Source organism: Gymnodraco acuticeps, unplaced genomic scaffold (genome assembly GCF_902827175.1).
Source record: "Gymnodraco acuticeps unplaced genomic scaffold, fGymAcu1.1, whole genome shotgun sequence".
NCBI lineage: Eukaryota > Metazoa > Chordata > Actinopteri > Perciformes > Bathydraconidae > Gymnodraco > Gymnodraco acuticeps.
Genome location: NW_022989843.1, coordinates 842,422 through 869,322, shown reverse-complemented (window position 1 = coordinate 869,322; position 26,901 = coordinate 842,422). Strand labels below are relative to the sequence as shown.

The window sequence follows — 26,901 nt, the reverse complement described above, 5'->3', positions numbered from 1 at the left end:
CACATTCTTTTTTTTATGTTGAACTGCACACAAATCCTAAATGTCCAATGTAATTCTCAAATGAACCACTTGTATCTTCAACACCCACATCCTCTGACTTAGCTTCAGGGTTTGAAGAGAAAAAGGGCTCTTTTAAACACAGGGCCCAGGGGAAATTGTGATGATTTATTCAAAAGCGTAGAACAGGAAATAAAAGATAAGAATAAATGGAGAAGGAAACAAAATAATGAATAATGTATCGTTCAGTTAATTAACTCATAAATTATATTTATAAATATATTTATTTTTTAAGAGGAACAACCAGGAATTACCCTCAGTCAAAGCAATGGCACACTCTAGTGGTGAGCTATGTTATTGCAGGCCATAACAACACGGAACTTCCTGTTCACAGTAAATGGTTCCTTCTTATTTCTAACTGTAATATCTGCTCGCTCTTGTTTTGACATCCTTTTATGACCGTATTGAAACTGCTATGTTAATCTATAAAATATGTTGACAGTCTATTTGCTGAAAACCCGGCCGGAAGTCTTTATATTCACACTTCCTGGAGCGCATGAAGCTGCAGACATGAAAACACGTCGTGAAATATAAAATAAAATAAAACATCTTATATCTCATCTTCACCCCAGCTGCAGGTCAATGACATCAACTGTCTTACCTACGTTTCCTGTACCGTCCCAGCATGCAACTCTTCCTTCAACACTTTCACTTTCCCTCTTGAATTATAGCCCGAGTGCTAATACTGCGTGCAAAGAAACTACACGGTGAGTTGACGAAATCAACACATTACATATGATTCATGTGAAGCATGTAAGATAACGGACTATATTAATGTAACGCCTCAGTTATGGTGGAGTATGACAGTTTACTTTAGGGATTCTTGAAATAAATAGATATTTGTGTGAAATCGAAGCTGTTGCACTTCCATCCACCCTGTCACGTTGGTGCGTATGATCTTATGTGTTTGCGTAGCAGAAGTATGATTAACTATGTTGCTTTCATTAGTCTTTTTTTTAATGAGATCATGTCAAAGTGAAACCTGTGTGATGCAAAATCTCTCAACGTGTAATAAAGTCACCTTTTTGTTCAGTGAGAACTGTGTCCACAGATCTGATGTGTTATTTAAATTATAAAATGCAAAATAAAGATACAATATCTCTGAACGCATTTGTGTGATATTTTGTTACAGGTGAGGGGATTTCCTGCTGTCATTGTCACCATGTTAGCAGCACCTCTCCTGTTGCTGCTGTTCCTCCCTTTTCCTCCCTCATCAGGAGCACAGCTACCAGATCAAGATCGAGTTCAGATTGACCTCAAAGGACCCCCTTTCCCCTGGGGCAGCATGAGGCTCCCTAAAACCATCTCCCCCATCCACTATGACTTGACCATCCACCCCAATCTGACCACCCTGGACTTCACTGGCGTTGTTCGTATCCAGCTGGACGTGCACGAAGACACCAACGCCATCATTCTCCACTCCAAGCATCTGCATATATCTAATGTGTTGCTCTTTGCAACTGAAGGTGTGAAGCCTCTCAAGGTGTCGGCGCATCCTCGCTTCAATCAGCTCGCCCTGGAGTCAGACTCGGTGCTGGCCAAAGGGAGGAGGTATGAAGTTCAGCTGGAGTTCGCTGCCAACTTTTCCGAGAGCTACCATGGTTTCTACAAGAGCAGCTACCGCACCAGCAGTGGGGAAGTCCGGTGAGAGCAGGCTTAACGTATTTTTCTGAGTTTCTTTTGATGTTGCCGTATGTAGCATTTTAACATCACTGTATCAGTAATACATATACATGTTAATGCTTTAAAGTAAGACTGTAAGTGACCATAAGATTGGTCATTGATAGCCTTTATTAATACAATATTAAACTGCTGATGATGCTGTTTTTTCATACAAACTGGAAACACAAGGGTTGATGGAAAATGTACCTTCATTTTGACATTAACAGGTGTGAGACAAAAGCTATCAGTAATTTTAATGATGTGTATTGTAGTTTTACCGGACAAAATCAAATTTGGCAATGATATATTGGTTTGGAAAATGCTAAATATAGAATCTTTAATTCTCTTGTTTATATGCCATGCCATTTTACAACCATCTATTTTCACTACTAGGGTCATGGCCTCCACGCAGTTTGAAGCCACCTTTGCTCGATTAGCCTTCCCCTGTTTTGATGAGCCCGCCTTCAAAGCCAACTTCACCATCCGGATTACACGAGAGCCACGCCACATAGCCATATCCAACATGCCCATGGTACACCTGAAGGGTTGACAAATCTTTGCCTTCACATTTCTGTCAAATGTAATAATGAAACATACTATCCTGTAGAGATGTACTTATTCACCATGCTGTCTGTATTTGACCTCTGCTTTGTTTTCTTTATCTATCACAATGCACCTGTGTTTCTTAGGTAAAAACTGATGAGCTGCCAGGCGGTTTGCTTAAGGATCACTTCGACACCACTGTAAAAATGAGCACTTACCTGGTGGCCTACATTGTGTCTGACTTCCTGTCTGTGAGCAAGACCACCCAGCATGGTGTCAAGGTGAGGAGGACTCAGAAACTGTGTATTTAGAATAGTTTGTAATTTCCTTCAAAGACACATTTCAACAGTTTATACAAGATACATTTGTTTGTTTCATATTCAGATGTTTGTAATATTTCTGTTACATTTATACTTATGAGTTTGTTCTTTTCTGTTCTGACCATCAGATTTCAGTCTACGCTGTCCCTGAGAAGATTGACCAGACAGCCTTTGCACTGGATGCTGCTGTCAAGCTGTTGGACTTCTACGATGACTATTTTGATATTCCTTACCCATTACCCAAACAGGGTCAGTGGAAATGCATTCATTGTATTACCATGTTATTAATAGGGCTACAACTAAAGTTTATTTTCACGATCAACTAATTTGCTGATATTTTCGCGATTCATTTTTTAGTATAAAAAAAGGAACATTTGTTTTAAAATGGTTGGATTAGCCGGTGACATGAATGTACCATTATGCAGTTGTATTGATGTGTTTGATGTTGTACTCTACAGACCTGGCTGCTATCCCTGACTTCCAGTCGGGTGCGATGGAGAACTGGGGGCTGACCACCTACAGAGAGACGGGTCTCCTCTTTGACCCTGACAAGTCCTCAGCTTCAGACAAACTGGGTATCACCAAGGTCATCGCCCATGAGCTCGCACACCAGGTAAAAAGAAAAACATTGGTGTCACAGTTAATCACGCTGTACAAAGTTGCCTTAGTTATGAACATGTGATTAAAGTTGGAAGCTGCTGTCGAGCTAAGAACAAGAATTGCACAGTGGTTACAGTTCTAAACTTAGAGATGCATATGTATGTTAAATGCTGGTCTTGAACATTCTTCTTCGTGTGCAGTGGTTTGGGAACCTGGTGACGATGGAGTGGTGGAACGACCTGTGGCTCAATGAGGGTTTTGCGAAGTTCATGGAGTTTATTTCTCTCAGAATCACCTACCCAGAGCTGCAAGTGGTGAGAGACAAGCACGTACTTTTACTTTACCTGAAACATGTAAGCAAGGGATCACAGCATAGCAGGTCTCATCCTGTAATATGCCATACCGTACAGTGTCATTTTGTTTATTCATTCTCTATTTCTGTCTTTTCAAGTGAAATTCAAAATGACTTGCATAAAAAAGAAGATGTTAAATGTACTATAGTACTATATATTGGCTGAATAACTCTTGTGTTATCACCTCGTTAGGTGAAACAAGCAGGCGATGAGAGCGTTTTTGATTATTTTGAAGTGGTTAAGGGTGCCTGTAAAACATTTTAAAATGTTGTAAAGTCTATCCTGAACTCCTCTTACTCGCTTACCTCATCTCCTCCTTCCGTTCTCATTCCTCTCCCGCCTCTCTCCTTTTCCAGGATGACTTTTTCTTGGGGAAATGTTTTGAGGCCATGGAGGTAGACTCTCTCAGCTCCTCCCACCCAGTCTCCACTCCCGTGGAAAACCCCACGCAGATCCAGGAGATGTTCGACGACGTTTCATACGACAAGGTCAGCTTCATTCTATCAAAGAACCAACCATTTACTGATGAACAGTATAATAATTGCATTTTTCAGAAAGCCTTACCCAAAAAACTAAAGTAAAAAAAAACATCAGATTGTTAATTTCCTACATGCCTGTGTTTTCATCTGATTTTAGGGGGCATGTATTCTGAATATGCTGCGAGACTTCCTGACTCCTGAGGCTTTTGAGATTGGCATCATCCGATACCTGAAGCGCTACAGCTACCAAAACACCGTCAACAGCCACCTGTGGGAGAGCCTGACCAATGTGAGCCATGCATTCGAGCCTAAAACGAGTGTTGCTGCCTGTTTTTCAGCTTGACATTTTATCTTTAGCCCTCAAGTATTATAGATGTCAGTGTGACACTTGACAATGGCTGTGTTTGGGATTGAAAGTGTTGTTGTTGTTGTTTGTAAAAGTTGTGTTTGCCCTCCATCAGGTCTGCAACTCAGATGATCTGGACGAAGGCCGGATTAAGCACAAAGAATTCTGCTCTAAGCGTGACGTCCAGTCTGGAGCCACTGTAAGTTTGAATTATTTTAAACAATTTTTAACCAATACTCTGTCTGAGCAAACAGTCCCTAAGTCAGGGTTCGTACGGGTGCTTGAAATCCTTGAAAATGCTTGAAATTTGACGTGGTGTTTTCAAGGTTGGGAAAGTGCTTGAATTTTGGGAATGGTGCTTGAAATTGAGATAAAGTGCTTGAAAATGTAAATGCTTTACTTTTACAATAAATTGCTGTCTGACTGAATAGTTCTCTTTTTAGATTAAAAGAAAATAATTGCTTCGCTTCTACATAAAACAGCTCCGCTGCGGCCTTCCCGCGCTATGCGAGCGACCTGCAAGTGTTTGTGTTACGTGTGACCTGGGCATTCTGATGAGAGTGATGGATGACTGTGTGCCAGGAGGTTGCAGTTTCAACGAGCGTTGGCTAGCAGAAGACAAATACAAGCCATGGCTAAGACGAGGGTCAAGCCCACGAGTAGCCTCCTGCAAAGTTTGCAAAAATAACAATGCGAGAGTCTGCGCTGACGAGCCATATGAAAGGTACGCCGTAGTAGAGCATTTTAGATTAGGCTAACGTTGCATGTTATGTTTGTTTAAAGAGCCTGTGACAGCATCCCAACAACTGTTGTGCAATGAAATATTGGGCTACTAGTAATCTCGAACCGTCAGTTTAAAAAAGAAAAAGCGATACCGTTCCGTTAAATATCAATAATTTCGAACATCGCGGGGAAATTCCTTCGACTCATTTTGAAGTTTTGGGGGAAGCCGGAAGTGACGTCAATGCGGCAACGCTTCACTGTGCGGCGAGAGAGCCAAACACGGACAAAGTGTGTTGTCATGCGTAGAAATTGTGAATTACTGAGTTTAGGCACGTTAATAACGTTTTAATGAAGTTGACTACAGTATATTCATATTTGTCAGTGCTTTCATGTCAATTCGGCGAACATAAACATAAATGATCGTGGTGAAGATGATGATTACATTAGGATTACAAATCGGTAGTGAGAGCTACTGAATTTCCTCCCGTAGGATGTGATATAAAAACAAATCGATTATTTTTGTAGTTGTAAACTCAAGTGGATGAAACTAGCCTACATGAATTAGTGCTTTCATGTCAATTCGGCGAACATATGATAGATTAAATGATCGTGAGGATGATGATTAAAAATCGTTTGTTTGAGCCGGTCTGCATTTCCTGATGAGAAAACAAACCGATGCTTTTTGTAGTTGTAGTACACCAACACAAACGTGTGTTTTTTTCACCACAATGTTGGGGAAATTAATGGATAAAATGCACGGATTATTATTATTATTATTATTATTCCCACTCCGATCGGGACACTAGGTCCACCGTTTCCCCGCAGCGAGGCTCCCCCCGTTGACAGTTTACGTGGGCTGGGTGCAGTGGCGGACTGGCCATCGGGACGAATCCCGATGGGCCGGTACCGAAGTGGGCCGGTCGGATAAATCACTAGCACATCCCCCATAGGCCGCGCGTGAGGCTCAGGTTTGGGAAGGCTAAATAACTTTTTTTACGCCTCCGGCGTCTATAGAAAAGAGATCAACTCAGTGTGCGGAGTTTAAATCTCTCAAGTCATATTACAGGATAAAGGAAATACAGTTTAAACTGCCGTATGCAGAGAAGACGCCGACGTGTCGCACTTATCATTCATATTACATCATCAATCAGATCATCGATCATATAATATCATAATATATCATATATTTCCTTATCTGAGTCAGCTTCTCCAGCCGTATCTGGCCGTGCAACACTTACAGTGTCACATACTGTATGCAGAAGTATTATTTTTAGCAACACATTATGTTGACGAAACACTCGAGTCAAATGTAATTAAAGTCAGATCCACTCGTGTCTTAGACGTGAACGCGCTCTCAGCTGGTGAGAGAAACCCTGGCTTGATTTACCGAGTTGATAACCAGCGTCGAAGGACCGCTTAGCGAGATCTCGTTTGTTAGTTTGTTGTTGTTAGTTAGTTTGTTACTCAAACATATCCAGGGTCTGTTGAACTGGCTTCGTAGTACAGGGCACAGGTGGCTAGCAGAGCTAATGTCAAAGACACAGACATTGCATTATATTTGTATTTTACCGGGATGCAGTGACACAAATATTTACATATTTAACATTTACTATCTACAGCACCCGCCGCCCCTGACATCCCCCACTCCCCCCGTTGACAATTTACTCGCGGTACCGAAGTGGGCCGGTCGAGAGTCCCGGGATGATTTTTAGTCCCAGTCCACCACTGGCTACATGACCGTATGATCGCCCATATTGACGCACCTAATTCCTAAACTTCTAACAGATACAACATAAACCGATCCTTCAGCCTCATATGAGCTCTCAGACACGTTCAACATTAAACTGTCATCGCTGTCTGAGCTTGCTGCTGTGTTCGCCATCGTGCGTTTACATGCAGATGCTGGGATCCTGAACGGTGCAGCTGGAGCGCTGTGCCCGCAATGACGTCACACATAATTTGGCGGGACTTGAAGAATCCCCGAGAAGATCCAGAAAATGGTCAACATTGAAGGGCAGATTAATGGTTATCAAAGTACAAATATCCAAAATCAGTTCAGTAACGGTTTTCAAGGGGACAATATTTACTCAAATTGATGGGTTTGGATGATGGGGGAAATCCGTGTCACAGGCTCTTTAAGCTAACGTTAGCTAGCTGAATAGCGAATTCGATTGACGGATAATAATAATTGCAGGGGACAATCATTTCAGATGAGCGTACCTATGTTATGTGCGTTACAGTCGCCATCCTGTGGTGTTCAGAGGATGAAGCACTCACGGCATTTCGTGTTATAGTCACGAAATATAATCTCTTGATTCGACACAGAGCGATTTTGAAAGCAATGTATTTCTACTGGTAGTACTTTTCGTGCCTAAACCAAATGTGACTTGCTCTATCGAAATCAGTCACATTGACCCGAAGACACATTTTCGTTTGTATTACTGGTCTGGGGGAAGCTCGTGTGTGTGTGTGTGTGTGTATTTTTGCGTTTGTTTCCCGGGGAAACACTCACAAGAAACACCAGCTGTTGTTATACCTGCTGTGACGTTAAGTTACTCAGTTCTCCGCTTGTAATTATGCCGAAGCTTTAAAGTTGTATTTATCATCTGAATTTGCCGAAACAAGTTTCATATTCTGAAATCCAAGACTTTGTTTATTTGAAAACAGATGAAAACAAACTGTCTTTATATAAAATGTAAGTATTATACAAGTAAAACTACATGTTGCTTTAATCCCATGTAATTGTAGAATGAACACAGTCTTCCTTTGAAGATGTATAAGTCAGGTGTCTTGTGTAGTCAGCATTACCTACAAATCATTGTACACATTTGTAAATATTATTTTCCACTTGTTACCATTGTGAGTCTATTTCTATGCAGCTCTGCGTGATTTTGTGGTTACAATTCAGACTAATACGCTACCAGAGGTGGAATAAGTACTCAGGTATTGTACTTGAGTAAAAGTATAAGTACTCAGCTCTTGTAGTGAAATTATAAGTACTCAGATCTTGTACTTAGCAAAAGTAGAAGTACCAGAGTGTAGGAATACTCTGTCACAGTAAAAGTCCTGCATTCAAAATATTCCTCAAGTGAAAGTAGAAAAGTATTCTCATCCAAATATAGTTAAAGTAGCGACAGTAAAAGTAGTCATTGTGCAGATTGGTCCATTTCAGAATAATATGATATGTTTTATAATGATTGATCATGAAAGTGTTCTCAAAGCTGGTAAAGGTGCAGCTAGTTTGAATGACTTTGTGTACTGCAGGGTAGCTGGTGGATTTACTCCAGGTGGAACTAAATATTTAACACTTGATTATATTTCACATCATTCATCCAGGTCTGTAAAGTAGCTAAAGGTATTAAATACATGTAGTGGAGTAGAAGTACACCATGTACCTCTGAACTGTAGAGGAGTAGAAGTACACCATGTATCTCTGAACTGTAGAGGAGTAGAAGTACACCATGTACCTCTGAACTGTAGGGGAGTAGAAGTACACCATGTACCTCTGAACTGTAGTGGAGTAGAAGTACACCATGTACCTCTGACTTGTGTTTACTGCCAACCTAAAAGTACCTCAAAAATAGTAATCAATAATGTATTGAAAAGTTATTTGGCTGATTGTTTTATATTGGCTCAGACAGGTTATATGGGACATACAGATGGGTCACTCATTTTGAAATATTAAACTTAGTTTTCTTTTCTTTAATTTGTCATCCTCGTGTAGAAGGCTATCACGAAACACACATTTGGTTGTTTATAGCATAAAGAACATCTGATTTAATGTGAGGTAGAAAAGCTGGAAAATGCACCTTGAAAATGCTTGAAAAGTGCTTGAATTTGACTTTGGAAAAGGTGTAAGAACCCTGCTAAGTATTATAATACAACAATAACATCTGCAAACAGAATTATTATTTTTTTACAATTTTACCCTGCTACACAAATTCCATATCACATACTAGCGTTATATAATTATCTCATGTAGCTGTATCACAAATCTGTCACTTATAATGATGTTAAATCATTTATTGTGGATCTAAATTTGTGTTTGTGTTTGTGCATACGCAGAAATGGTACTCCGGTGATGAGCTAGATGTCCGGGCCATCATGGACACCTGGACGCTGCAGGAGGGCTTCCCATTGGTCACTGTGGAGGTCAGAGGTCGGGAGGTCAGGCTCAGTCAGGAACGTTACCTGAAGACAGACGACTACTCTCTCACTGAAGGGTAACAAGTCAAAATAATCCACATTATTCAAGATTATGGCAGATATCAAAAGTGTTGAATATACATAATTTCAAAAGTCCCTTTTCCTGCATTTAAAATACATTTTAAAGCCACAGTCTCATACTCTACACTACCATTAGATTGTGACAAAGGAAAAACAATGAAATACAGCACGCTGCAAACCGTTATAGCTCGTAAAAATCCAATAATGAATTGATAGGTGTCATTCCTGATGATTATGTAATAGTGTAGCAGTAATTGAAGCATGCAACAGTGAATATTTTGACTAGCTTAACATTAAGTTACAGTAATTGTTACAAGCTATTATTTTTTTGGGTGTATCTTCCCAAGTACAGTAGTTTGATATTTAATTGTTAATTTGATTCATATCGTGGGTTGGTGTCAGATTTCTTTGGCAGATCCCTCTGACCTACATGACCAGCACCTCCAGCACCGTGCACCGCTTCCTGCTCAAGACAAAGACCGGTGAGTGCATTGCCCAGTGTGAAGAGGCTGATTTTCAGATTAACATTCATAACATCCATTCATAAAACAATATTACATCTACAAGTCCTCATTGCTCATCTCTACTCTTCCTCCATGCAGATGTCCTGTACCTGCCGGAGGAGGCGGACTGGGTGAAGTTCAACGTGGACATGAGCGGCTACTACATGGTGCACTACGCAGGCGAGGGGTGGAACTCCATCATCAAACTGCTGCACTACAACCACACGGCCCTGAGCAGCAACGACCGCGCCAGCCTCATCCACAACGTCTTCCAGCTGGTCAGGTCTGTTAAAGGTCACCTATTATGCAAAATCCCCTTTTTCATTGTCTTTTTTAATTTTTTATAGAGATTCTGAAAGTTTCAGAAAAAAAGATTCTCTTTTTGTCCTGATCCATTTATATAAAAACCTGTCTGAAAATTAGCTGATCAGATTTTGGCCACTTTGTGATGTCATCATTTGGCTTGTGTAACTATTAGCCATTAGCCATTAGCCATTAGCCATTAGCCAATAACCAACCAAGGTAACCCTCCCCACCACCTTATCACCTGAATCTCCTCCTTGAGCACCATTGTGTTCTTTTTAACCAAATATCTCTCAGAGGGGCGTGGGGAGTGGCTCCTGATTTTCATCTAAAGGCACGGACACATCAGGCCGATTATCGGCGTCGGTGGGCGACAGGCCGACGATGAGCGTAGACACGCCCTACTCAGATTGGTGTGTCCCGCACCGTCGGGTCTTTTCAGCCGGGCCGACTTCTTTTCGGCCGAAAACAGTTTTCGACAGTCAGCCAAAGGCAGTTGGCCAAATAAATTGCTCTGATTGGCTGTTCAGCTAGCGAATCAGTGCATGAGAAGTGAAACGGAAGTGAGGGACCCAAACAAACTATTAAGAAGGCAAATCTGAGATTTAATTTAACTCCAGCTCTCGACACAGGTTCGGGAAAGCCCCATGAGCTTCTCGTTGTAGAGTGGAAATGGAACGCACACGCTATTGGTTGTTTGTTTATATCACGCAGTCTGTTCTTCTTCTCTCTGTGTATCACGCAGTCTGTCTTCCGGTTGTTGCCTCTTTTGAATGACGAATACACACTACCGACGCCTGCTGGTAAGGAGAGTTATTGCCACTCACGCATGCGCAGTTCGTACGTGCTTCTTGGCCGTCGGCTGAAGTCTTTGCGGTGTGTTCCAGTGCGACACATGGCCAAAACGCAGAGAGGCGACGCAACAGTCGGGGTCCGTCTGTGTCAGTTCTTTGTTGTCAGATTGGTGTGTCCGAGCCTTAAAGAAACAGACAGAGAATCAGCACTTTTGAAATGGGGCTGAAACAGAGGGGATTATGGGATGCTACATCTGTTTGGTATTTCAAAACCAACGCTTCAGAGACAAGTTTTGTATTGAGAACTATAACATATTGATGAAAAGAGTATAATAGGGGACCTTTAAGAGATCGGATAAATATTTGAACATGCTGTTTATCCTGCATCACACATTCCTAGCTCACAATTCCCATACAAATATTTGTTTGTGCTAACAGAGGTTGTCTTTATTGCTGATGATGGCTTGTAAACTGTAACCTGAAATGTAATGTTTGCTAATATGGACTAAACTGCCGCATGGTGTTGATTTGAAGCCTTCCATGTGTGCTACAGCACGGAGAAGGTGAAGCTGGACACGGCTCTGGAGCTGTCTCTGTACCTGTCCAAAGAGACCGAGATCATGGCTGTGACTCAGGGCTTTGGAGAGCTTGTGCCTCTGTACAAACTGATGGAGAAGAGAGACATGGCTGCTCTGGAGAATCAGATGAAGGTAAGTGAAGGCAGCATTCGAGGCACAAAACAGACGATATAACATTACAAAGAGAAGAGAGTCTTAAAGTTAAAACTACTCTTAATGGAGGTTCAGGATGTCACACTGCTTGAAATGTTTTTGTGACATTCAAACTTGTCTATGAATGTAATAATCCCACATTTCAATGTTAACACCCACTTAGTAATACGAGTGAAAGGCTAAAGATTCTAGCCATGTTGGCATTAGTCGGCCCTTATTGACTTTATCAAGTGTGTGAGAGAAAACCACTCTGATTGGTTGAACAATAGACAATAGATAAACGGATGTCAGGGAAGCAACCAAACAACTACAATACAGAGGACACACACATAAGGATTCATTTCTCATCAATTTAAATCATCTGATTATTCTCTGATATTTTCACAACCCATTGCCATCTGAAATGAAGCTAAGTGGTGAAAGAAAGTGAAAATGGATGGCAAACACTGCTCTGCTTGTCATCATGAATGTATTATAACCAGGGGTGCACATAACTGGTACGCAGGTACACATGCACGGCAACAATCTGAAATGCGTACCGTCACTTGTGTCAAAAAGCGCATTTGCGTACCGACGTACTTGTGAAGCTTTTCCAGAAGGCGGTTAGATCACCGGACAACAGAGTCGGTCTCCGTGTGCACAGACAGGGCTGCTGTTAATGTCGGTCTGTACAACGGAATTGTGCCAAAACTACGCCAACCGGCTGCGGAGGGAGACTCCCCCCCCCCCCACCCCTTCACTGGAGAACTGCGCTAAAACAGCTGATCACAACTTCAAGCTCTGTGGTCACAAAGTACTAGCAACCCCCCCCGTTGACGTTCGCGATACAGAGGGCTTCATCAAATAACTTTGAGTGGAGCCAGAAGTTGGAGTACCAAACACTGACTCCAGGTACTCATCTGAGTACCTCACTGAGAAAGTTATGTGCACCCCTGATTATAACAATGGCTTGTATATCCAGTCATTCCCCTTTTTGAATGACAACTACTCACCATGGGTGGCGCGTGAGGCTCAGGTTTGGGAAGGCTAAATAACTTTTTTTACCTGATGCTGCCCGCCTCCGGCGTCTATCAACCGAGATCAACTCTCAGTGAAAGCACCGCCTGCTGACCAATCAGAGCTCAGTGTGCGGAGTTTAAATCTATCAAGTCATATTACATGATAAAGGAAATACAGAACAACTGCCGTATGCAGGGAAGACGCCGAGGTGTTGCATTTATCATTCATATCACATCATCGATCATATAATATCATATATTTCCTTATCTGAGTCAGCTTCTCGAGCCGTATCAGGCCGTGCAACACTTACAGTGTCACATAGCCTACTCCCTACTGTATGCAGAAGTATTATTTTAAGCAACACATTAAGTTAACGAAACACTCAACTCAAATGTAATTATGTTAATTATTTAATTATTAAGTCAGATCACTCCTGTCTTAGATGAGGCAGTGATATCATAAACCTGTTAATAGGGCTACACATTCAAACCTTTATATATACAGTCTATGATTCAAACACTCTGTAGTTTTTTATTTTTTTTAACCAGCTGTTCTGTATTCACCTTGCATGTGCAACTATGTTGCTTTCATCCTGGATAAAGTATTTAAGTCATGGATGTTTAAAGTTTAACTTCTTCATATTTGTCTAATATTATAGTTTCATTTTCATGAATGAAGTATGACGCTGCGCTGTCAGTACGCTTGTCCATGTTTGTGATTGGTCAAATGTTGCTAGCCCCGCCCCTTGAACGCGCTCTCAGCTGGAGAGAGAAACCCTGGGTTGATTTACTGAGTTGATAACCAGCGTCGTAGGACCGCATAGCGAAATCTCGTTTAGGATTAGTTAAGATAACTCAAACATATCCAGAGTATGTTGAACTGGCTTCGTAGTACAGTTTACAGGTGGCTGCATAGCAGCGCTAATGTCAAAGACACAAACATTATACATAATATTTTAATTTTACCAGGATGCAGTGAAAAAGATATTTGGGAAGGTTTAGCCTTCCTTAGCCTACAGTACCCGCCGCCCCTGCTACTCACTACAACCACCTTCTGGTATACACTGATATGTGCTAGTTAACTATTCGCTGTAGTGTATTCAGATGCCATTGTTCCGCCCAGACACAGATGCCATAATGGTGACTTAAGACAACAGTACGACTCTACATAGCTGCAGGAGGTCAAACATTCCACAAGGAACATATTAACTGCTAGCGCTTCTGTGTAGCAGGAGAAGTTTACACACTGAGTCATGGTTCTTGCATAAGCTCTATAAAAGCCTGTACTGTGCCCATTAATGACATGTTGTACAGTTAAGTGCTGCTTGTGACTGCTAGAAGTTCCTCTCAGGAATTGAACCAGAATACAACACAAGTTTGGGAATCATACAGTTGAAAAAAATAGTTATTGTTTTGTATTATCATAGTTTACTTTCTAATAAAAAAAATACCCAATGATGTTAGGGTTATAACTAACAATTATTTTCAACATTTCTTTGACTGATTGACATCTTCCTATTGCTTGTTTTGTCCAAACCAGTCAACCAAACAAAATGTAATTTACAAAGCTGGGGTTATATCTTTGATTCATAGTTCTTATTAAAACTGACTGTTTTAAACTGCGTGTGTCTCTCAGGACTACATAGTGGATTTGTTCCGGGGGCTGATTGGCCGGCAGGAGTGGACTGACTCTGGATCAGTGTCTCAGCGAGTGCTGAGGAGCTACCTGCTGCTTTTTGGCTGCTTCAGGAACTACGCTCCCTGCGTGTCAAAAGCCACCGAGCTCTTTACCAAGTGGAAGGAGTCTGACGGCACCATGAGGTCAGATATTTGTTAAGGATTCTTATTAAAAAATGCTGCCAGAGCTGAGGCTTTAATATTAAATATTTCCCATTTAAAGTTTGTCATATAATTGTTATTGATCCTTGTCTGTTTTTAGCCTCCCTGTCGACATCACCATGGCGGTGTTTCTGATTGGAGCTCGAACACCAGAGGGGTGGGACTTCCTGTTGGAGAAGTACCGCAGTTCCCTGCAAATGTCTGTAAAGAGCCGCATGAAATCTGCAATGTCCACCAGTCCTCTGCAGGAGAAGCTCAAGTGGTGGGTACATAATATATAAACATCACACTCCTGCCAGCATTAGGTTTCTCTTTCTTCTTACCCTTATTTGTTTTTCCTCAGGATGATGGAGCACAGCCTCTCCAATGTGGTGATGAAGACTCAGGACCTCCCGGACGTGATGGTCTCCGTCAGCAGGAACCCCCGCGGCTACAACATGGCCTGGGACTTCCTCCGAGTAAACTGGCACATCCTGATTAAGAAGTCAGTCAGCCCCTCATGCATTTTCACTCATCATTTACTTTTATGTCTACGTTTTGCAAATTTGTGTGGAATCCAAGTTTGTTCAATATTGTGCTTGACAGGTGAGAATTTAAGTAGAACTGTAGCTCAAAACCATAGAGCCCGAGCATACTTGTTTGTTCAATGAAATGTGTGTATTCTGAACGCTGAACTTTGTCTCTGTTTGCTCCAATATTATAGATTTGAATTGGGATCCAGCACCGTTTCATTCATGGTGACTGGGGTGACTAGCCAGTATTCTACCAGGGAGATGTTAGAGGAGGTAAGGAAGGCTGTGTCCATACTTTTGGTCGAATTGTGTGTCTATATAAAGTGTGGATTGTTGCCTCAAAAACCTTTTTTATTTTAAATGCATTTTATTATTTATTCATGTAAAAAAAAAAGCATACATTCATCTCCCAGATAGGCCTATGTGCTGCTCTGGGTCTTAAAATCTTGTATTGAGATAAATGTGGATTTTTTAAAGTCAAGCCAAATATATATTCTAAGTCCACTTGCTCTGCTCTCAGGTGAGAAGCTTCTTTGGCTCTCTGGATGAGGACTCAGGCTCAGAGATGAGATGTATCCGGCAGGCCTACGAGACCATCGAGGATAACATCCGGTGGACGGACAGAAACCTTCCTCTGCTGCAGGCCTGGCTGGACAAACGCAGACCCAAACCTCTGCATGAGGATCTGTAGCTTCAGAGGAAAGAAAACAAGTCTGGAGTGGAGAATCACTTTGCTAAAGGCAGAAACTAACTAAGCATTTCTTCAGTCAGACCCGAATCCCAAAGAGGATGCCTTTTGTATTTGAACACAAATCCAAGCAGCTTGTAATTACACTTTAATATTAACACCACTGATTGCTGACTAGCACTCCGTAAACATAAAGATACCAAAAAAAAGGTGATCTCAATACATATAATTAATTTCCCTGATCTGATGAGGTGTCAGCACTTAGGACTTACTTTCTGCCACCTCTCCAAACTGAAGCCTAGAGCTTTGTCACTAAGTGTTGTTCAGTGTGTTTCTCAGGTTGAAAGACATGTGTGTGATTGTAGATGTTAAGCCCCATATGGTTTGAGGGGGTAACAGGCCTTTTGAAAAACTGAAATGAATGAGCTCTGCAACAGTCATGACACCTAAACGTGTGTGTGTGTGTGTGTGTGTGTGTGTGTGTGTGTGTGTGTGTGTGTGTGTGTGTGTGTGTGTGGTGTGTGTGTGTGTGTGTGTGTGTGTGTGTGTGTGTGTGTGTGTGTGTGTGTGTGTGTGTGTGTGTGTGTGTGTGTGTGTGTGTGTGTGTGTGTGTGTGTGTGTGTGTGTGTGTGTGTGTGTGTGTGTGTGTGTGTGTGTGTGTTGTTTCCTTTGTAAGGTCTCTTTTGAAGTTTCTCATTCATGCTGCGTTATCTCTGCAGAAACATCATACATAGTGTACAGTGTTGTACAAATAGTTAATGTTGCACAAAATAAATAAATTGCTAATTAGATATTTATTTTTCTCTCAAATATGTTGGTACCACACCACTTCTTACATTACACGAAAAAGAGGAAGATGCCTAAAAGAGGCGGAAAGCTTCCAACTGCTTCTTCTGAATGATTTTATAAAACGTACTTCTCCTAATTCTATTGTTAGATGCGTATTTCAAGATCAACACTGCTGTAAGATCAGATCTGATACAGTCGTGCGCTGTTTGCTTGAGTTTTCACTGTCAAACGTGAATTCTGACACCACTGTTCCTCCTTGGTAGCATTTTCAACAATATTGAAACATGACAAAATAAATTGCACTATAAGGAATGTGTTGTTACAGAAAGTTTGTGGTTTGTTCACAACATTGAATGTTATTTTGTAAGGACAACATGTGTTTGTTAAATTAAATATTGGAAAAATAAAGATAATTTGACCTAATTCAATTTGTATTCCAGTTATTGTATTATTTGCATCTTTATAGTACTGGTAATCCTTGCTTGTTATGCTCACAGAGATGTATTGATGCACCTTTGTACTTTTCACTCCTCTGATGAGCGAGTCAAATAGTTTTTCAGCAGTAAAGATGACATTTCCTGGTTTGTGGGGTCATTTAACAATCATTGGGTTCACCTGTCTTTCTATTCACTCACACAGACAAACACACTGGCACAGCATAAACTCTAACATGACAGCGGGTTTAACAAAGTAGTGAGTATTTGTGAATGAAAGCACCCATTTGTATGTGCGAACATCACTTTACTTACAAAATGTACCTGCTCTGCAGATATGCTAAGTCAAAAAATAACCTCTGATTTCATAAGGGGTTATCTAGACTGGGGTTTGACGACTGGAAATCTTTAACGGAACGTTTGTTTAACAGATGGGTTGAGTTTCATCACAGTACAAGTATGCATATTGAGGCCTAAAACTGATTTCTGACAATCCGTTTGTGTCACTGTCTCTTTTGCAAGTGTCTCAACTATGTAAAGGTGAGGGTAACCATTTTACTCAGGTCCAAAACCAATGAGTTAATGGAGACAATACACATTCCAGGAATTCATGTTTTCACCCTTATCATTTTAACCTGGTGACATGTGGCTCAATCTCTGCCTACCGTTTCTATACAATTTTACAAAGAAGGACAAAGTGCTGTGGCAGCTGTCTGAGATAAAATACATCACTTGTCACTCAATGAATCTCTAGAAAAGTTGACCGCTCTTCCTCTGCTGCTCTTGATTCTGTGGCTTACCTCTCCCATGAGGCCTTGTGGAGAAAGGTAGCTGTTTCTTTAAATCTTCTAGTGTTGCCATAAATTCTTCTTTAGGACCTTTAGCACGAACTAATAAAACACGTATACATTCATAAATGTGAGCATTCATAAATGTGAGCATTTATTCATGCACATACCACTTCTGTATTACATAAACACTGATATAACAAAGACTGCTTCAATTTCTGAGGGTGTATCAGGGGCTGACAGACAAGCTGGGCTTTGCACTTAGTCCAGCACATGTTCACACACACACACACACACACACACACACACACACACACACACACACACACACACACACACACACACACACACACACACACACACACCACACACACACACACACACACACACACTGCCCCCTCATCAGCACACCCACAATCGAAACTGCTCTCTGCTCCGGTGAGTTTTCCCCACCCAGTCGTACACCTGAGGAGAGCCTTCTCTGGACAGGAGGTAAGAGGTCGACATTTTTCTTTCTGCTTCCTGGTTTTGAAATGTCTTGTAAATTACATCAATTCCTGAAAACCGAACACATTTTGTGAAAGGACCTCAAATTAAACACATAGTAGCCGTTTATTTGTTTAGTCCGTATTAACAGACTGGGCCCAGCTGTTCCAATATGCCTACTGATCATGTGTTGTGAATTTTGACCTCTCCTACCGCTCATGTGATTTGTGTGGCCAGTAATCTATTCAGTTTATAAACATGGTAATGTTAGACCATCTTTGAAATGTAAATAGAGTTGTTGTTCTCCTATGAGGATAATTCAACATCCCTTTAGGGACATAATCCACAAAAGAGTTCAGGTGAAATGAAGAAAAAGTTCAGTTAACTCTGATCAAAATGTGTCTCCTTTTTTGTACAACTACGGTTGGCAGATGATACTATAACTTTGAGATATATCCACTTCAGAGGACATGAAATGAACGGACCACGTACCAGCAGTTACAATTTGTTAACAGTGACCTGGTTATGGTGTAGGTTACTTGTTATTCAAGCAGTGTTTCCAGTTATCTATTGACCTTGTATCTGTACGAGGGTGAGGGCCAGTGATTGCCAAACTGATCAGTATCATTTTTTGTTTGTGGCCTTTGAAAACAATCTATTTTCAAGAACAGCCCTTTTTTCAGATTGTGACAATGCATTTTCCATGTGATCTAATGAGTTTTGAAATGGTCCTGGTAGCTTAAGAGCTCAACCCTGACAAAAAAATAAATAAAAGCATGCATACTGCGGTGTTGTTCTTGAACATCCTGAAAAAGTGAATGAAATTTAGACCAAATGCTTTACTGTACTTTGATATCGATGCTTCTGGCCTCAATATTCCTGTTGATCACCCGACAGGTTCCCAAGCACAGTGGAACAAATGTAATCATACAATCTTTGCGAAATCATGCCAATCAGTGCAGGGAGACTGAATGACCGTAAACTGTATGAGGTTACTGCAGGACAAACTGTTTTCCAATGCTTCCAATGTACTTTTGTGGATCTATTATCTCTCTGCCTAGTAGAGACAGGCAATACAATATACTTTGATCCTGAGGTCTTGAAAACATTCATGGGTTTTAGGTTCAAAGTTTATTTTCTGTTGATCCAGGAAGAGGAATACTAGGCAAGCAATGTAATTGTGTAAAATGTTCTCTAATTAAGCAAGTAATGAATGGCAAAGTCAGTGTGCGATGTTTTTTTCCTGTGTCCCCTTCAGGTTTGTTCTGTTTCTGACTCCACTTCCACTTTGGACCATTGGTAGTTTATCCACAGAGCACCGAGGATGAATATTCCCATTCTAGAGTAAGGCACCGATCTCTTCATATATTTGTTGATTAATTCAGCCATTTTCTTCTCTGTTTGCTTCCTTACTTTGATTGATAACTATTCAAAGTTAAAATATTTCAAATGGTTTTTTTCTCTTCATTCAACCTCAAAAAAGAGAAATACCGCAGTGCTAACTCTTCTAATTACCACAAACTGATGTTTTATGTTGGTCTATGTGTTTCAGATTTAACATAATTTTTTGTTGAAAGAAAAAAGTCTTATATGTTTATAAATCCTCGCCGGCCATCCTATTAGGAACACCTTGCTAGTGCCATTTTAGACAGCGCTCAGAACTGCCTTCATTATTTGTCAGTTTTTTGTGCCATATTGATGATAGCATCACGCAGTTGCTGCAATCTTTAATACCCCGTTACTCCCAAACTGAAGGTGCTTTCTTGGATTGAAATCCGGCTGTGTAGACCAATGGGTAGAAAATGATAAAAGCGTTATGACATGGCGTGTTATACTGATGGAAGTAGCCTTTGAGGGTGAGTACCTGTGATCATAAAGAGAGTTAACACGATTAGCAACCATACTCAATGGGGCCTTAAGTGTGACAAGAGACTTTCCAGCAGACTTTACACCACTACCAGCAGCCTGAACCAGTAATACAATCCAGGATGTATCCAAAGCATTCATGTTGTTTATTTCAAATCTAACACTTCCATCTGAATGCAGAGCAGATATTGAGATGCATCAGACAATCCTCAATTGTCCACTTTTGGAGATCCTGTGCCAATTGTAGACTCAGTTTCCTTTCCTTTGCTGAGGGAAGTGACACTTAGTGTGGTGTTCTGCTGCGTTAGACAATCTACATTAATGTGTTGCACACTCAGAAATGCGATTATGGACACCTTGGTTAACGCAAAGGAATTCTTTCTTTTGTTTAAAAGCAATTAACCCTAGAGATTATAGTTTTTGAATTACTCAAAGCAACAACCATGCCACCTTCAAAATCAGGTAAATCACCTATCTTCACCATTCTGTTGCTTGGTTTTATGTTCAGGTCATGTGTAGGTGAGTTTAATTGCTGTAACGTGATAGGCTGATCAGATGTGTGCTTTAACGAGCAGCTGAACAGGTGTTCCTAATGAAGTAGCTGTGAGTATAATTTTGGTTTTTGTTGCTCTTTCCTTTTCATGTCTACCTTTATTGGCTTTTCTCTCCATCTTCCTCTGTCTTGCAACCATCTCCATCTTTCTCATCCCCCTCTCCCCTTTCTCCTCCTCTTCAAGGATCTTCCTGGGCATCCTGGGCTTCGGCCTCTCCATCATGTTCTGCACGACCTTCTGCAGGGTGTGCAGTCGCTTCAGGGAGGAGCAGATCGATCGGGAAGCGGCGAGACGGAGTAACCAGGAGCTGCGCCCTCCGATATATTTCATCCCTTTCCATGGGAGCCTGTCACAGCACGACAGCGAAGACGTCCCAGGCATGCCCCGATACAGCCAGGAGCTTTACCTGCCCCCCCAATACAACAACGCTGCCTTCTGTGGGGCCCCACCTTCCTATAATGAGGTGATTTTAAACAAGCAAAGTGTTTGTCTGTGGCATTTCCTGTCCCTGAAACCCCAGATTTACTGTAAAATCTGGATTTGAACTTTTTGTTTCTTTTTGTGTATTTCAGCTGGAATTGAAGCCGGATGATCTTCCCCCTGCTTACACAGATTATAGTGTTCCTGTGTATCCCCTCCCATCTCCACATCACATGGTTCAACCACAAACACCACAATAAGACGGGACCACCCTCATGTGCCTGTGTTTATCGCTCTGGAGTCGATAATGTTTAAAAGATTATTGATGTGACCTTTTTTATTATTGTTATAATTAATGTAATGATGGTAGAGAGGGGATAACATCTGTATACTGTAAATGGCACCAGGTTTCAGACAACAATGCCATGAGTATGCTGCAATCTCTCAAGGCCAATTCCATTTTTAACCCAATATTTTATTCTATGCCCCCACTTGTTATTATCTCCACCATGGAAATTATGCTTTTGATCCTGTCTGTTTGTCTTATGTTGCATTAGCAGGGTCTCAATAGCCACTTTACAGGTATGTAAGTAATACGTGTGCGTTCAGATGTGAATGTGAAACCAATTATGCCACTATGTGGCCATTTATAAAGCACTTTGTTTTTGTTCATGTCTCCTTTACCCTATGTATTAGTGCATGCAGAGAATTTGGATCAAACATTTTCTCCATATATTTGGATAAGCTATTTGATTCCTGATTGCCTGAGTCTCGTAGTTGTGTCCTCCAAAAAGTGGTATAACTCTTAAAAGGTATTGTGCAAACTGATATTCCTTCTGTGCAATCCTAAAAAATGTAATCACATTCTGCTGATAGGTGGCACAACAACACAATTAATTGAAATGGTCATAGCTCAATGTTCACAAGTCTTTGATTCTTATTGTGCACAATTTATCCTCGTAAGAAAACAAATATTTATAGATAGGGTTCAGAAATGCAGATGATGATCCAGATGCTGATTCACATTTTTTTTTTACAAAAAACAAGTTAAGAAGATAGGAAAAATATGCTGTTAAGAGCTTTGTATCTTTTTTGTGTTTTATGTATCATTTATGTAAGACGGATCTGAGGAGCAGCCTTGGGACACAAAGAGAGACACATGTATGAAAGTCCTCTATTTGTTTTTAGTGACTGAATGATGTATTTATGTTGCATTTAAAAAAAGGAACAATGTTCAGATAGACCTGGTGGAGCTGAGGTTTCCTGTATATTTTAATATGATTTGGTATTGTCTTTGTATGTTAAGAGTCATGTGCTGAAATGGGACCATGTTCTTTTCTTTCTCTGTGTTCTTTTTTGACAAATCCACAAATCCTCTGCCTCTGTATGTCTACAGTCTTTAAAAATCACGTGAGAAGTATTGTTTAAACAACCAGCTCTGAAACCAAGAGAGCTGCTTTTTTGTGAGAACTCTAGAGACTTTGATCAGAGGCTTTAATTAAACAATGACAATACTGTAAATGAAATGTGAAAATGACTGAATCAATTGTTTAAATCTCAGGACAAAATGTGAGTTATATATATACTGTAGAAGCTGGTTTACAAACAGAACCCTGAATGACAAAGCATTGTGTCACTCCAAAGATATGTCTGTGATATCAAGAGAATATGGCTAAATAGAAATCTACGTTTATGTATACGTATTTAATTGTATACCATGTGTAAATATAAGATATTCATTATGACTTCATGTGTGCATATTATTTTTTTTTTTTCAATAAACACAGCACTGTAATTAAATCTGTTGTATATCATTGGACTCCTTTGTTTACTTCCATAACATAAGGACATCACAATGTAACACTCATGCTTCTATTGGCTGGCGCTCTAACACATTGTACATGTACGTGACCCGTTAAGGAATTACAACAGATCCGTCCAGCTAATCAATCAGAGCAGACTGGGCTCTGGTTTCAGACAGAGGGTGAAAAGAGAAGCTGCAGCACAGGCAGTATGAGAAAAATAAAGAGCTTTTGGAACATTAAAGCATGGAAACATGTCACAGTAGAGGCACAAAATACATATGGCCCTGAAAAGGATCATATTTGGGCCCCTTTAACATTTAGGGATGACCGAGGAGATTGGGTTGGAGGCAGTGTACATCCTGGTCAGATTGCCAGTCATGAGCCATCCAGTTTGACTTGTTATTATCATTTGTCTTCAATCCACCAGAGTCCACTCTTTAACCAAAACTATGACCTCAGATAAGTTTAGGCAAGCCTGGATTTATAAGATCTTAACATCTGTGCCTCTTTTACTGTTTCTTCATTATGCCCTGACCTTAAACTACTAAAGCTTACAAGGAATGGTTGGGGTAGAGTCAAAAATACACATTTTCTTTCTTGCAAACACACCTCTTAATTTCATTTAATTGAAAAGGTATGGCTACAAATTATTCTGCATCTTATTCTAGTTATTCCTTCATAATCTTTATGTTCATGTACATTTCTCTGACAGAGCCAAGTGAAAGCCAGAGTTCATAGAATGGCAGGATGTCTAGAAAGTCACTTGCGTGGTCAGGCTGACATACAGCCACACATGGTCCGACGTATCCTTGACAGCCCCTCCTGATCTGTAATCCTATATACAGTATGTCGGGGGTGGACTTGAATATCCCTTTCTCTGTTTAACAGCAACTGGATGTGGTGTCGTCTTCCAGCCTCTATAAGGGAAAATCCTCTTACACATATCTTTACTACGCATCACTTACACTGTGCAGGGGGTATATGTGTGTGTGTGTGTGTGTGTGTGTGTGTGTGTGTGTGTGTGTGTGTGTGTGTGTGTGTGTGTGTGTGTGTGTGTGTGTGTGTGTGTGTGTGTGTGTGTGTGTGTGTGTGTGTGTGTGTGTGTGTGTACGCATTGGCTTGAATCCCAGAATATCTTGCTTCCTGAACTCATTTTGGATTCAGAGTGTGATGTTCACACTTACACACATAAATAAACACACATAGTTGTGTTTGTGACGAGGAAAGGCTTCTATGATTGTAGAAAAAGTGCACATTATACACTAGAGGGCAGTGCAGGTGTGGCGACTCATGCTCTGTTTACAGTAAATTCTTCTTTTCATTATGTCTAAACTGTAAAAACTGAAACGTTGACTTTAATGTATTACGTCAACAGATTTCACATAGCTGCATCATGTTAGTTTCAAGCAATAATATTAAGTTTAAATAAATTATATTAGGTTAAACTAAATATTATTGCTCTCAACTAACCTAATACAGTTGTGTGAAATGTGTTGACATAATACATTTAAATAAAGTGAACGGTTCAGTTTTTTCAGTGTAGGTCATTCTTACATGTATTCAGCCTACAGCTAAACCACACTGTGGCTGGTATGTAAGTGCCTTGCTCAAGAGAAGCCATGTGTAGGATTCACGTCTGCTAATAATTTGTCTGAAATGCTGTTTTATGTGTTAAAAAACAAACAATATTCCAATAAGCATGCATTTATTTTACAGCAAAAATGTGTAAAGCTTCTATTGGTAAATTCTTGAATGTTAAAACTCTTGTAGTTTACTGTTATGTGTTACACATGTTATGGCTTTTTCCAGTTTTAACCAGTCTTACCCCTCTCATCCTTCCTCTCTCCCCCCCGGCCCCCTTGATGGGGGCCCCTGAGACTGAAGCAACACAAAGCATTTCCTCCCTGCAATAGTATTTCACTTAGCTTACCTGGCTCTGAACTATTGGGTGAGATGATATACTCTGTATAGCTTTAAGTGATACAAATATCTTACACTAATTTAAAATCCTATTCTCCATATGTGTGTGCATACAGTATATTGTTTGTGTTTATGTACTTGTGTTTTTGTACATATCTGTGAGTTTTTTTGTATATAATCTCATGTGCATTCATTTCTCTACTCTATATCTTTTTTGTTGTTAAATTACCATTCATACATGTACGCTTAAATCAAAGGGGAAAAGTTCAAGTTCTATTCAACATTTATTTGATGATTCTCTGTCCATTGGCAGGATTTGATATGGTCTTTGTGACCCGGATTACAATTTAAAACATTGTTTTGTGGGCTTTAATAATACATGAACTTTCTATGTGCATTTGTATTTATAACCCATATTCGGGCAGCTTCACATGTGGGCAGTTTCAGAAAGAAAGAAAGAAACCAACAAAGAAATCTGACCATCATTGCTGAAAAAATACATTATCAAAAGTTAATTTTGGCTGTGACTGTTTTGAGAAAAGATTTCCTGAGTGAGTTCTGCTGAGTTTGAGTTTTAAACTGCTGCTCTGGAGGACACATGTGGGATCCTGGAATAGATTTAGAGGAAGAAAACCCCCCGAGGGCTGCAGAAGCAGAGAGAGGCACAGATAATATGAAAAGGAATGGATGGGATGTATTTGTCTCTGTGCATGTGAGCATGTCGGCCAAAGAAACCATTGTCCGAGCGGGAACGCTGCTGAAGGTATGTGTTTGTGTACTTTAGGCCGCTCTGCTGAATGATGGCTGAGCACAGTTGCTTTTATTAACAGGATGACCCATCCCTCTCCTCTCCTTCCTCCCATTCTCTCTATCCTCCCTCCCCCACAGCTCTGGGATATGAATACACACTGGAGAGCCCCTAGCATTACAGGCTTTCCCTGTGCTCCTATCTTTGTCTGGCCTTCATCACCACTGGGGCCTTGACTCTTTATTCGAAGACTCTTAACTGCCTTTGTCTGCATCTGTTTGGCAACACTGCATGTCTCAGGCAATATCTTCAAAACTACAACCTTAAAGAGCAACACACACGCTTTTTGAAGGCAAAATCATTGCTGTGGGATTCCTAGAGGTGTCTAAAGAATTAGATTTGTATGGTGAATTAAGGGATAAAAGTGTTTAGAATACAACAACAAAGCAATTTAAAAGCTCATAATAAAACCTGCGGCAGGGAAAGGCTTTCACTTTTTTACTATCATGATGATATGATCTGATGTTGTTTTCCTTCATGTGAAAAGAGTGGAACCTATCCGATCACACCATGTTTTGACATGATGATGAATATATTGCCATCTCCATTTGTAATGGGATCACAAAAGTTGTAAGCTGTTCTGGGGGGGGGGGGGGGGGGGCTGCTGGGGAGGGCATTCAGGAATGTCAAAGGTCAATAGAAAACAGGAGTGGTGACCAGAGAGGAGGACATGGTGGAGGTAAACAGATATCATCTTACACAGGGGCAGGGTGTTCCTCCTGCACTATTATTGAGGTTGATGGATAACTTTAGCAAGTGAAACCAACTTTATAGTCCAGAAACATTGCTTCAAAAATAGATTGATTAAAGGATTTAATTCCATTGCCTACAAAGGGTTTTCCTTATATAGCCCCCAGCTTACAGAATACACATGTTTGGCGTCACCTATTGACATTTTGCAAATAGCGCAAACTTGAAGAACTGAGGCAATGTCTCTTCTTTGCTGAAGTAAGTTTGAGTTTTTACAATTTAGTTTGTAAATGAGGTCTGCTTGCTGGAGTGTTATTTTCTTACAATATGTAATGCTTTCTGGCATCATCTAAAAATAACTTAATAATACACTTTTTAAGATTGAGAAAATTACAAGTTTTAGCAACAAAACAACACATATTATATTATAATATAACAATAAAAGTGAGTATCTGCATCACAGGCGAGTATCTTATTTGTGACTAAAGTGTAACTCTAACTGAAAGCCTTTTTGTGAGTGTGAGTGTTTGCTCTGATGGGACAGGGTTGGTAGCCATGGAGCCGACAGAGGAGGGGTGTTTGTTGACGAACAACATTCCAGTGTGCGCCTGATGTGTGTGTGTGATAAGCTCAGCACAGGTAAACACCATGCATCTATTTAAG

The 26,901-nt window shown here is 40.5% G+C and overlaps 2 protein-coding genes across 2 annotated transcripts; both read left to right on the top strand.

Moving 5' to 3' along the window:
• Window positions 1-527: 527 nt before the first annotated feature.
• On the top strand, window positions 528-16,890 carry erap1b (endoplasmic reticulum aminopeptidase 1b). Its single transcript, XM_034238470.1, has 19 exons — window positions 528-764; window positions 1,190-1,701; window positions 2,113-2,251; window positions 2,409-2,543; window positions 2,711-2,831; window positions 3,041-3,195; window positions 3,383-3,496; window positions 3,892-4,023; window positions 4,172-4,303; window positions 4,476-4,559; window positions 9,149-9,306; window positions 9,713-9,792; window positions 9,913-10,096; window positions 11,464-11,620; window positions 14,276-14,460; window positions 14,579-14,740; window positions 14,822-14,962; window positions 15,182-15,263; window positions 15,511-16,890. The coding sequence occupies exons 2-19, from the start codon at window positions 1,220-1,222 to the stop codon at window positions 15,679-15,681; spliced, it is 2,814 nt and encodes a 937-aa protein (XP_034094361.1). The 5' UTR covers window positions 528-764; window positions 1,190-1,219; the 3' UTR covers window positions 15,682-16,890.
• Window positions 16,891-18,072: 1,182 nt separating this feature from the next.
• On the top strand, window positions 18,073-22,815 carry si:dkey-283b1.6. The gene is made up of 4 exons (XM_034236444.1): window positions 18,073-18,181; window positions 19,434-19,519; window positions 20,779-21,058; window positions 21,168-22,815. Exons 2-4 carry the CDS (start codon window positions 19,500-19,502, stop codon window positions 21,273-21,275), a joined length of 408 nt encoding a protein of 135 aa, XP_034092335.1. The 5' UTR covers window positions 18,073-18,181; window positions 19,434-19,499; the 3' UTR covers window positions 21,276-22,815.
• Window positions 22,816-26,901: the final 4,086 nt, after the last annotated feature.